The sequence below is a fragment of the Micropterus salmoides genome, unplaced genomic scaffold (genome assembly GCF_014851395.1).
Source record: "Micropterus salmoides isolate LMB-PRFRI ecotype aquatic unplaced genomic scaffold, ASM1485139v1 Ms_hic_scaffold_3, whole genome shotgun sequence".
NCBI classification, from domain to species: domain Eukaryota; kingdom Metazoa; phylum Chordata; class Actinopteri; order Centrarchiformes; family Centrarchidae; genus Micropterus; species Micropterus salmoides.
The window spans coordinates 6414467-6427788 of record NW_024042261.1 but is presented as its reverse complement, the minus strand read 5'-3'; the positions used below and the strand labels follow the sequence as shown (position 1 = coordinate 6427788).

At 41.4% G+C, this 13322-nt stretch overlaps 2 protein-coding genes across 3 annotated transcripts in view; both read left to right on the top strand.

Annotated features, from left to right (window-relative positions):
* Positions 1-3130: 3130 nt before the first annotated feature.
* Positions 3131-11902, top strand: ppm1da (protein phosphatase, Mg2+/Mn2+ dependent, 1Da). Its single transcript, XM_038693711.1, has 6 exons — positions 3131-4021; positions 4948-5176; positions 6790-6914; positions 7064-7245; positions 7490-7714; positions 9511-11902. The coding sequence occupies exons 1-6, from the start codon at positions 3496-3498 to the stop codon at positions 9898-9900; spliced, it is 1677 nt and encodes a 558-aa protein (XP_038549639.1). The 5' UTR covers positions 3131-3495; the 3' UTR covers positions 9901-11902.
* Positions 11903-12533: 631 nt separating this feature from the next.
* Positions 12534-13322, top strand: part of brip1 (BRCA1 interacting protein C-terminal helicase 1) — a 39879-nt gene continuing 39090 nt past the window's right edge. The window contains exons 1-2 of one of the 2 annotated variants that reach the window (XM_038693632.1): positions 12534-12740; positions 12867-12973. In XM_038693632.1, the coding sequence (XP_038549560.1) occupies positions 12887-12973 (87 nt within the window). In that variant the 5' untranslated portion in view covers positions 12534-12740; positions 12867-12886. Of the gene's footprint in view, positions 12769-12866; positions 12974-13322 lie in introns of both variants that reach the window. The other variant, XM_038693631.1, reaches the window with a different exon arrangement.

Sequence of the window (13322 nt, the reverse complement as noted above, 5' to 3'; positions counted from 1 at the left end):
AAGGTCCAGATCTTACCCACAACAATACATACATACATATCCACAAACGCACATGCATACACACATACCTACACATAAAAAAAATAACATAGTAAATCATGGTTAGAAAAATGAAAAGTATAAAATTATTTAAAAAGATAATCATTGTCCTACCAGGAGACAATTATACCAGTGTTTCCACATACGGGATTGGTAGCGTGCAGTACTTAGCCATATGTTAGTTAAGCCCATTATTATTTCATTTTGTGACCCATTAAGCCGGCACATGAATTTAAACATTAGGTTTCTTAAAACAGCATGAAAGGTCTTTACTCTTGCAGCCACAAACATCTCATATGCTCTACACCATCTTGGTCTTGTGAGTTATATTGTCATTGCGTCGTTATATGCTACTTTGAATTTCAATAGACTTGCCTTTCTATAATTTGACCACAAGTGCGCAGTATAGAACGGTGTGCAATATGCTTTAAACAGAGATATCTTTACACCAACTGTACATGCCCTAAATTTACGTAAGAGAATATTGGCTTGTGCATACATCATGCAACATTGCCTATAAATATTTTATAAATAAATATATAAATATTTAAAGTCATTTTATCAGTGATGAAATGGCCAAGTTATTTCACCCTATTACAGACACTAAGCTTATTGTTAGCCAGTTTAAACATTTATCATATTTAGTTCTGCAGATCATGACGACACTCTTATTGGCGTTATATTTGATATCATGTTCCACACCATATACCAAACAGATTGTAAGAAGCTGCTGTAATCCAGCACTACTTGGGCTAAAAATCACAAGGTCATCTGCATACATAATATGGTTCACTATTGAATTACCAATCATGCACCCTGTATTACAGGCTCTCAACTGCCTGGACAGATCATCCATACAAAGATTAAAAAGTGCAGGTGACAAAATACCCCCTTGTCTGACTCCATTGCTAACCCCAAATAAAGCTGAGACACTATTGCCTCACAATGTATTTGGGCACCCCTCTTTGCCTTAATTTGTTAAACAATTTACACGGTCAAATGCTTTAGAAGCATCAATAAAACACATAAGAACTGATGAGTTTTTATCTCTATATTTGTTCACAATTTCCTTTAGAGCATATATACACAAGTCAGTGCCATGTTTAGCTTTAAACCCAAACTGGTTATCTGTGGTGTTAATAATTTCATTTAATCTATCCAGTAGAATTCTTTCTAGTACCTTTGATAATATGCTCACTAAAGCTATGGGCCTGTACTTATCTAGACTACCTACCTTCCCAGCTTTGTCCGTAATGACTGGAACTAATAGAACAGCCAACATTAAGTCTGGCAATACACATGTATCATAAAAACAGTAAAACAAATGGCGAGCAAAGGAGCTATTCTTATACTGGCATTTTTAAGATGTTCAGCAGAAATACAATCCAATCCACTAGCTTTGTTATCAGAAAGCTTATGTATGGCTTGGTGTACCTCATGTGACATAATCACCATTGATTCCAACAAGGTATTACTCTCAATGTGTTCTACTTTATACAAATCGGTGTGAACAGTTGAATAAGGTACTAAAGTGCTGTTGCCATAACTGTGCAATTTTGTGTGGTCCGGAGATTCCTTCAACTGTGCATGGTAGAGATGCAGTTATCCAACGAAGGTTAAAATGAAGGGCAACTGGACTTGGTTGAAGATACTGGAAGACGTTTCGTCCCTCATCCAAAGGACTTCTTCAGTTCTGACTGACTGGCAGGGAAACTCAGCTATTTAACCTCAGTGGGGTCGTTGGCCCGGGTCTTCGATACCGCTGGTTCGTTAGTGTTCCTTGTTGCTGTGACGACAGTCGTTACAGTCGTTAAGACTACCTGTGCCCAAGACTGAACGACCCTCGTTGGCATCTTCACCTGAGGCCAATAGGTTACGTTTGTTGAGTTTCCTGGGAAGTGATGAAAGGACAGCGTTGTAAGTGGGGGATAAGTGGTGGCGTAGACCCCCTCCCCTGTTCAAAAGAAAGCATTCTCACTGGTAGCTTTACAAACTGTCATGGGATGTGCAGGGCCAACGACAGGAGGGGTCTGCAGCAGGTGATTAAAACTACTCAGAAGATCATTGGTACCCAATCTACCGAGCATCAGTGATATCAGTGAGGTGAGGTGCCAGCTCAGCCCAAAGGATACTAAAAGACTTACCCTGCTGCTGTCTGGCAGAAGGTAGAAGTATCTGCTGTCTTACCACCAGACTGCAGAGCAGCGTCTTCCCGCAGGCTGTGAGACTTTTCAATTCGTCCTCAGCACTCCACCATAAATAAAAAATAGTTTTCTGGGGGGTTTGTGTGTAGCATGAAGGAACTGCAGCTTGTATTTCATTGTACAACAACCTGTGTTGTATAATGATAAAAACCTTGAACCTTGAATGTCTTGGATAGATAGTACATAGGCTAAATATAAGCTTTTGTCATCCTTACATCTTTTCATAATTTACATCTTTGTAGACTGTACCGATTTCACTGTAATTGTAATATGCTTTACTTAACACATTTCAATTGATTGTTCATCAAGTCAAAGTGAAAATGTTTTGGTTCAGAGCTCCAGCACATTTAAAAAATACTGACTTGGGTTAAAGTACTGGCTCTTACCTGAATCTTGGTTTCTTCCCTGGTAATGCTAAGCTGGGCTTTCCAACGAAGGGTAAAAATGAAGGGCAACTGGACTTGGTTGAAGCTACTGGAAGACGTTTCGTCCCTCATCCAAAGGACTTCTTCAGTTCTGACTGACTGGCAGGGAAACTCAGCTATTTAACCTCAGTGGGGTCGTTATCCCGGGTCATCGATACCACTGGTTCGTTAGTGTTCCTGGTTGCTGTGACGACAGTCGTTAAGACTACCTGTGGCCAAGACTGAACGACCATCGTTGGCATCTTCACCTGAGGCCAATGGGTTACGTTTGTTGAGTTTCCTGGGAAGTGATGAAAGGACAGCATTGTAAGTGGGGGATAAGTGGTGGCGTAGACCCCCTCCCCTGTTCAATGACGGCTTCTCAACCCTGGTGTAGATGCTTCCTTGACACCTCTTTCAAACCATCCATCTTCTCTGTCTAAAATGTGCACCTGGTGGTCCTCAAATGAGTGTCCTCTGTCCTTCAGATGTAAGTAGACAGCCAGTTAAGAAAGGTGTTAGGTGTTGATGATCAAGGACTTCCATACACTTAGCAAAAGAAATACTGTTAGAAACAGAGCTGTCTGAAATACTTGAATGCAATACTGTATAAAAACACTTCTTTCCCCACATTTCTCTCGCTTTCCACCTCTAGATGGCAACAGCTGCACTGACGCTGCAACGTCTACGTACAAGAAGAAGATAGATTTTGACGTCAACGCGTTTGAGCATGCCTATTACGCTCGAACATAAACAAAGGCAGGACGCTGCGCTGCAATAAATATACTCTCCTGTAATTTTATACACTATCAGTACCGAAAATAGGAGCGCGACTTATTTTTGTGACCATGGAAAACGCATTATTGATGCGAGTGAGTGTGTTTACCGACCAAGGAGGCAGGAAATACATGGAAGATGTGACCGAGGTCATAGTAGAGCCTGAGCCGGGAGAAGATGAGCCGTCGTCGGGTGAGCCAGATGAGAGCAGTGGGGGAGACTGGACGGTCACTTCTCTGGCTGGGGACACGCATCCCGACCGGACTGGTGAAACCGTGGGGTCCCCGCAGGTTCTCGATGCATCACGTGAAGCTGTGCGAACGGAAGACCAAAGTTCCTCAGTGGAAACATCTTTACCGGGAGGTCAGAGCCCGCCGCGAGCTCAGCCGAGCACCGCGAATCCTTCCCGCCGTTCCGTTGCCTTCTTCGCGGTGTTTGACGGGCACGGGGGTCGCGAGGCAGCGCAGTTTGCACGAGACTATTTGTGGGAGTTCATGAAGAAGCAGCGGGGGTTCTGGTCAGACTGTGACCGGGAGGTCTGCTCTGCCATACGCAAAGGATTTGTAGCGTGCCACCACGCTATGTGGAAAAAGCTACGTAAGTTTACCACCAACACCTTGATGTTATTAAGTTCTTATGACCTATAATGTTGTCAGGGGTCGTTTTATCCCAATTTGTCCATATTCCTCTTTTAGAGTAACGTGGACATCACGCCAAACCACCTAAATCAGACAGTAGTATGTGGCCTAAATTAATCTAACGTCACACCCTAAAAGTTTTTACTTGGAAGCCGAATATACCATCAGATTGGACTAAAAGTAATTCTCTTTTGGCCATGTCAATAGTTAGAAAGGCCAGCCTAAATGCATTTGTCACACACTACCATTTGTTTCTGTAGCTATTATACAACTGATTTATGGAGCTAACAACAGTTTTAGCAACAAAAGGCAACAGAGCTAACGAAGTTAGCAGTAGCTGCCCTAACCCAAACAAAGCTTGCTACAGCAGACACAGACAACCGGTTACCAAAATTCAGAGGTATGTTCTCAAGGTAATGTATCCAAAGCAGTCGGTTAGTATTGCACTGTGTGATTCTTGGGCTGACTTCAGTATACGTCTGTTATCGTATGTTTTAGTTTTTTTTGTTTTTTATTTGTCCATTTCGTCATTCCCCATACAAAGCGGATTTGAAGTATCCAGTGTGTGCAGTGCCGTGCAGACACCGGCAGTCTGCACAGGGAGGTGTCTGTCAGGATATGCCTGGGCATGTCAGCTGTTTTACAGCTGGTCACACATGGTGTCTACTCACTGAGTGAACTGACCCCTAAGGTCCCAGTGTCACATCAAATAATCATTGATTGAGATTAGCAATAGATTAAATCATATTTGGAGCATTTATTTTCTGCCTATCATTTTGCAGTAATGTTAAATGTGTCGTTTAGTGTACTATAGGTTAATATGCAGTAAGCAGTAAATGTTATAGTTCAGTAATTATATTCATTTTCTCTCTTTTATCTTCTCAGCTGAATGGCCAAAGACACTTACGGGCCTTCCCAGCACATCAGGCACAACAGCCAGCGTAGTGGTCATCCGAGGAACCCGGATGTATGTGGCCCACGTTGGGGACTCGGCAGTGGTTCTAGGGGTCCAGGATGACCCTTCAGACCCGTACATCAGAGCTGTTGAAGTCACACAAGACCACAAACCCGAACTACCCAGAGAGAGGGAGCGCATTGAAGGTCTGGGAGGGAGGTATGGCGATACCCACAAGACACACTGCCTCTGCATAGTATTTAAAAGTAAAATTAACTTTAACAGTGTTCTCTGATGTAGCATGCTTCCTGCACTGGAAAGAGTATTATTGCAGCCTGGCCAGCTTATCATTGCTCAGTACATAAGCATAAATCTAAAAAAAAAAGGAAGTTGGAGATTCCTGTCAAATCTCATAACATTGAATCAAACTGTTGATCATGGACTGTGACAGTAAATTAAAGGTATAAGTTAAAGGACACACTGTAGCAGATGGTGGAAATAAGGGTAAATGTAAGGATATTTCTTGGACTAAGACTAACTCCAGTTTTGTAACAGCTTATACATACTCATGACTCAGCCCCTATCTAAGAGGTGATTGTAACCAAGAAGAATCTGTTTTGCACAATGGAAGATCAAAATGTTATCTACCTGTCTCAAGGGCTAATGTTCTTTTTATACGGCTTGTGGCATGTCTACTGATAAGATGTTGTAGTGATAGTCCCCTGGGTGACTTGACAACAACCAAATAATTATGCTTACATGACGGGGTAAACCCCACAGCTCGAACGGGGATTCATAGTGGTTATGACATTGCAGTGGACCCTACGCGTGTGGCTGTATGTAATTCAGCTTTACTTCATACCGCAATGTACAGAATGCATTTAATTTATTTGTTTTTGGGAATGCCAGAGTGTGGTGTAATAAATAACTAGTATGGAGAAATGCTGCTTAAAATCATATTATGCCAAACATTAGGGCCGCATTACATCAGTGATATTTAGTATACTTTGATATGTTATTATTATTATATGTGTGGGAGGATGCAAAGTTTATTCATCCTACTTCAACTTAACATGTCAATGTTCCCTGTAGTGCACCAACACGTCTGCAAAGTCTGTTAGCTCTCCCTCAATGGGAGCCTTCACTGAATAAAGTTTGAATGTTTTTACAAGATAGGTAATTTGAATTAATTTGAATGTATTGAAAGGATAGCCTCTTCATGTAGTAACTCATGATATATAATAGTAACTACTAATGTGTGTTTTTGTGAAAAAGCATTCAACAGTTCTGCCAGTTTATATTATCAGTGCAATCATACTAATTGCAATAATAAACAATGAAGGAGAGCATCTCTTTATTTTTTTCCAGTTACTCAGTCGTAGTGTTGTTGGAAAATGAGACATGGGGGAAACAGACTTATTTCTTCGTGACATAAGATACAAAGCTGGGATATATTGTCAGATTTTGAAAGACACTATTGCCAGCCTTTGTTGTATTAGTAAAATGTCATTATACACAGCATAAAAATGTTTTGGGATGAGTCTCACCAACCAATTAACTTTCAATCAGGATTAAATCACCTTATTTTAAACCAATTTTTTTTTTTACTTGAAACTGAACAATGTAACCTATATGAAGGCAGGATTTATGGCAGGGATGACATATTAGGCAGCATTAGTTTTAGCTAGTACTTAATAAACTGGCAGCTGAGTGTAATCCTTGTTGTTGCAGCCCACCCTTAATGTCTAAAACTGTGGAACAAAATGTGTGGATGCTTTGCTCAATGTAAGAAGCGGCTTCTCTCTTCTCTTTCCTCCCCAATCTGACAACAGTGTGATCAAGAAATCTGGAGTGAACCGGGTCGTCTGGAAGAGGCCAAGGCTGAGTCACAACGGCCCGGTCCGTCGGAGCACCGTCATTGACCAGATACCGTTCTTGGCAGTAGCACGAGCTCTAGGTAGGAAGAGCAACCATGACAGTAATCTCAATGAATAACAATTCACTATAACAACTTTAAGTTTGATGTAAAACAGTTGAATCCCTCCGACCTCATCGAGGAGAGTGCTTGTCAAGACCAGTGGTGCAAGTTTCTGTTCTCTACAACAGGTGACCTGTGGAGCTATGACTTCTACAGTGGGGAGTTTGTGGTTTCTCCAGAGCCAGACACTAGTGTGGTAACCCTTGACCCCAGAAAACACCGCTACATCATACTGGGCAGCGATGGTCTTTGGAACATGATGCCACCTCAAGAGGCTATCTCTATGTGTCAGAACAATGATGAGGCAATGGTGAGTGGAGCGCTACATCAGCAAAGACTTGTTTCTCTAAATGGTAGGTGACTCTTTAGCTGTGATCATTTTGGATCATAATAGTTAGACGGCTTCCTTTACTATCTGCCTGGATTGTGGTCTGTTGTAGACTAAAGGTTAGATGATCAGAAGGCCTAAAATGATACTTGAATAATAATCTAACAGAGTGATGTCCACCTCATATCAGACCATCTCAGTGTAATAACAGCCTTCCATGCTGCAGGCACCATGTGGGGTATCGAGTGCCCGGCAGCTGGTCAGCCATGCTCTCCTGCGGTGGCGCCAGCGCATGTTGCGTGCTGACAACACCAGCGCCATCGTAATTGCCCTGCAGGAGCCTGGAACCTCCCAGGACACCCTGCACCATGAGGAAGTGCTGCTCGACTTAGCCAAGGTGTCCCAGTGTCCTCCCACCTCCATATCTCGCGCTGACACTCCTCTCCTTCAGGTGAGGGCTGGATAATAACACAACACACTGAAAATAAACCCACAACGCACTATTTCTGTAAAAAATGTTGTGAAAAAGAAATTCCTCAGAATTTAATTTGCACCCATTTCCTAAATAATGGTGCATTCCATTTAGTTTGTTCAGTACACAGAAGTGCTAATAACATTACATTTACATTTATTCATTTAGCTGACGCTGTTATCCAAAGCAGCTTACAATTGCTATACATGTCAGAGATTGCACGCCTCTGGAGCAACTAGGGGTTAAGTGTCTTGCTCAGGGACACAACGGTGGATGGAATTGAACCTGGGTGTCTCACACCAAAGGCATGTCTTATCCATTGCACCATCACCTCCCCATAAACAGTATAAAAACTATAGCTTTCACTAACTGTTGATACTCAGAGCAGCCATCTTGGATCACAAAGTAGGGGTAGGGCCGTTCTCCCGACTTTCCAAGTCAGAAATCCGAGTTAAGGGGGCATTCCCTTTGAAATTTCCAACTTTGAACTCGGAACTTCCGACTTCCCATGTCAAATGGAACGCACGCACCATAATGAACCACAATGTAGGATACTGGGGTATTACTGGGGAGGGGAAGGAGGCTTGTATCTTTAATTTCAAGAAGTGTTGAATTCCTGCATACTGAATGCCTGACCAGGGTTCATGACTGGAGCATTACATTTTCAATAAACGTATGGCTGACATTGTGCGGGAATTTCTTTTACATGGTTTCATTGTCCTACACACCTGTCAACAGCTGGAGCATTACACAACACTTATTCTAACGTTAGACAGATGCCTCTCACATAGGTGTTACTTGTTCACTACAAGTTTTTAGAAGCCATATTTAACCAGATTCTATAAATTAACTGTAATAAAGGAAAGAGCCAATGATGATTCATCTGAAAATGTAGATGATTGGACAGATATTTCACTAACATTACCTGCGCAATTACACATGCAAGAAAAATATGCACACAGGTCCTCCAATTTATTTGAACTAGTACAGTTCCCGTTTTTAGTTGCAGTGCTTGTTGAAAATGTGAAACTCACCTTGGTTTCACCTACAGCATTAATAACACTGAAACAACATGATGGTGAAGGAGATACTGCTAGATATTCAGTGCTTCCTTAGAACTTCATTAGACTCTTACCACTCCATTCGTTTCTTACATATATCAAGCCTGCGTGATGACGATATCTCAGTTTCAACAATTCACTACGTCATCGTAGCGTATAAGCCCCGGCCACGTGAGTGAACCTGCCCTCGCTGCAGAGTGGAGCGGCTCGCTCTGTACTGTAGTTCAGTTTATTCAAAGTTTGTTAATTCTGAATGTGTCACGTGTACAAATTTCACCAAATGCGACACTGCACTCCCTTGGGTCCGCAGAAACACACCCGCCACTTGTGAGGTCGAGTGGATAAACGGTTCATGACTTAATCGAAATATACACACACACAGATTCCTGCTTAATCGAAATATACACACACACACAGATTCCTGCTTTTATTAAAGAGATGGAGGTAGTTTTTAGGCTGCGGGGGCTTCAGGGGTTGCCGAAAAAATGCAGTGACCTGCAGCACAAATATTTTAAGCAGAATTAACTTTTGGAGAAACGCAACCCCCCGCCACACTGTGGTGCCAATCTGGCCACAGTGTTCCACAGCCAGCTTGAAATATCACTGAATAGCACTGCAGCCGTGTTTGTGGCATCCCTGGTGGTTCTGGTAATATCTAAATTTAGCAGTACTGAAGTTTGTCCTCACAGTTTTTTTTAACCTGTTCTTCTGCAGCGGCCTCCAGAGGAAGACTCTCTCTCTGCCATGTGTGAGCTCCTCCCTGCCTTGGAGAGACGGGATGGACTATCAGGAAGAAACAGCCTGTACCACATGAATCTGTCTGACCCGTTCACTTTGACTCCACTGTGTCCAAACGGTAGTACTGAGCTGCCCAGTCAGTCCAGTCCCACTGACAGGACAGTTGGCAAAAGGACGCCCAACAGCAAAAGAACTTCTGACGGATCATCATCACCGTCGTCAGGCCAGTCGGCTAAGAAAGCCCGTCGCAGGACTTCCGACAGGCTGCCACTGGTCCAACACAACGCAGAGAAGAAACAGAAGGAGTCCAGCAACGTCTCCCCTGTTCTGCAGCAGCATAACAAGACCACAGTGTGTGTGTGCTGAAACACACACTGACACATCAACCTGCTGCTTCCCACTGTCAACCTCGTCTCCAGTGGCGTTTCTATTCTCTATGTTTGAAATTCTCCTACACATTCACACAGTTCAAGCCACCCGTGCTCTACAGGTTGTGGAAAGACTTCTTGCTCAGCACCTGTACAATATTCATTTAAAAACTTAAGTTTTCTTTGGAGGAGTGCTCTTTAATAACAGTTGTAAGTATGACTACTGATGTCGGTGTAGATGTTATGCATTTTATAGTTGGGTATTGCAAAGTAAGTAACTGTTCATTGAAAAGAAATATATATATTTTTATACATTCTTTTATTGATCAATGATAACACATGAACATTTTGTTGACCTCCACGACAGCTTTCATCTCCTCCTCACTCTGTCCATATTCCATTGTGTGCACACCCTGTGTTTAAACCTATTAATGTGTTTTTACTCTAATCATTTTATTTAATAACTGGAGATTTGTCTTGAATATAAACTTACGGTGCTGCTACAGTCACAAACCATAAGCTACTACATTGTGTATATTGATATATAAATATATGTAATAAGTGTTTGTAGCATTTTCTTTTTATTTGAGAGTATGCATTTGTCAACACATCTTCCCTGTGAGGTTTCACATGATGGATTTTTAAACATTTGAATTGCACATGGCATCTTAAAGGACAGCTCCACTCTCTTAATCATCTTCCATTGTTGTTATTTGTAATGAAGCGTCAGAGTGTAGTTTTGTGGTGTCTTCACTTCCACTGAGCCTGCTCCACGAATTCATACATCAGGTACTGATTTTCTATGTTTCCGAGAATGCCTTTCAACAGCCCTCTGCTGCGCTGAAGCTTTTGCAGATGTTGGAATGTCTGTATCTGTAATAATGGATTTTGCCCTCCGCGTTTGCTGAACTTCCAGAAGGCTCTAAAACAAAGACTGCCTTTGGTTCTGAGGGATAGACACAAAACCTGATGTTTACAATCAATATTGATGATCATTTTGTGCTGCCAGATTTCCATTGTGGCTGCACTGGAGGTATCAGTGGTGTCATGCTGTCTACGTATGACCATACATCTGTTAGAATGAGAAAAATGCTTCATCACAAGCATGTTGGTCTCTACGCACAGGGTACTGTCCATCCTGCTACCTTGTTTTATCTCGATTGCAACAAGACAATAACTGTTCTTTCTTTTTTCTTGAGGCTGATTGAGAGGTTTCTTTAGCATTCCCCTTATACAAGCCGTCCCTCTTGCTGCAGCTGCAGTTTCATTGTTACTGATGTATGCACAAGGCTCATTTGTGAGTAGATACACTCTGCATGGGCTTTCTAAGAGAATATTTTTGCACTATTATGGTGACCATAATTGTCTTTGAGAAGGGAGTTGTTTTTTCATTTGAAAATGATGCAGCTAGGAATGGATGACATGACTGGAATCTTAAATGAAATGCAGCAAATGAAGGGTGTTTGACGACAAAACATTAAATGATTTTACCTTTAACAAGTAGAAGGGAATCCTGATTAATCTCAGTAGAGTTGGTAGAAGTGGCTGTGCCCCGTTTTGCCGTTTTTATTACACGACAATGTATGATTCAAATGAGGAAATATTTACTGCGAGAGTATAATGACCATTACACAGCTAAGACAGATGTCTCAATCTCTGTAATCTAATGTAATGATGAGGTAGGAAGTTGTAGCAGTATGGATTGGATAAAATGTTGTACAATGTTGATTGACACTGTTGAAGGAATGATAAGGTTCGTGTTTGATATATTCTCTCTACAGTCTGTTACTTGGCTCGGGATCCCCGTATGACTTTTCTATACTATTTTTGAGAATTCTCACAAATCTTAATCTACTTATATTTACTGTTGAATAATGACATCCCTGATTCAGGTGGTTGTGCTAACAGCATAAAGTGCATGTGTACGATGTAAATGTGAAAAACACTTACCTGGAAATGAACCTATTTAAATAAAAAGTTCTCTGACGTAAAGTAATTAATATGCTTTGTAAGTGACTTATTTTTAATTATTAATGCCCTTTGCTGCTTTGGTCTCATGATGAGGATAACACTTTAAATTTTTGTTTGATTACTCAAAGTGTAACTTTCATTTCATTCAAACATTTAACTGCATTTTGATTCAGCCCTCATTTGATACCCATATTGAGAATTATAATTTTTATTTCACCATCCCTCTTTGACATTATCCTTTTTGATAAAGTCCTGAACAAAATATTTTTTCACCACTGTCCCCTTGCTATGACCTGTTTTTTTCCATCGAGAGGTAACACCAGGATGACACAAGCAGGAGACTGGACTAAACAGTGAAAACAGTCGAACGTTTACAAACGTAACTTCCGTTGTGTTTTTTTCCAAACGACAGAACTAAACATTCGAAATAAAAGCATACAAATTTGCCACTTCTCCACAGTATAGGTAACGTTACGTAAATAGTGAAAACAGCGAAAAGGGGGAAGACTATATTAATCCAAAGGATTTTAGAAAAAAAATACAGCAAGTGTGCTTTTACTTCCAACACATTCCGCGATGTTTCACAATAAGAACTTTATTTTGAAAGCAATTGTAGGAAGCCACGAGGTAAAATGTGGCTAGCTTCCTGTAAGTGCTCAATTGTGATTTTTGAGAGCGGGAAGAATTATGGGGGGGGTGATGTGAGCCCAAACATCGTGTGTTGACCAAATTAGTTCATTGTACTGTCTGACCAGTGTTACCAGTTCAACCATGGGTTATGGAAACCGCAGTGAATCAATGTAACGGCGGAAAACGTGGCATTAGCATTAGTTGTTGCTAGGTACTCAGTAATAGGCTAACTTACAGGTGAGTTAAACTGTCTCTCAGGTATCAGGTAAGTTAACGTTAACTTTAGGTGGCAATTTCAGACTTAACACAGACGCAAGAAAGTGAAAGATAACTTTTGTTAATCTGATGGCAAATTCTTAACAGTGTGTTGGTTACGTGAATCTATGTCCTCAATGGAGTACACCATTGGAGGGGTGAAGATCCACTTCCCCTGCAAGGCTTACCCATCCCAGCTGGCCATGATGAATTCAGTGAGTAACACCTTCGCCACTTGATAAACTAACCAGCCAAGTGGACTTTGGTAGCACGTGGGCTTATTATAATGTAAAGGGCATTATTGGGTTGTCACACAAGTAACTTAATAATTAGATAATAAGACATTTGTAAATCTGAAATGAGTGAGTAAGTCACATACATAATTGTGGAATCCCGTACAGACACAAAGAAAACATGTCAACTCCACACAGAAAAGGCCCAGACAGCCTATTCATGTCATTGTCGATCCAAAAGCATGAATCTCTGTGTAATGGCACAGATTGGTGCAGCCTGTAGAACATCAGTCAAACCCCAAGTTATGTGTTCACAAACTAAATGACTAGG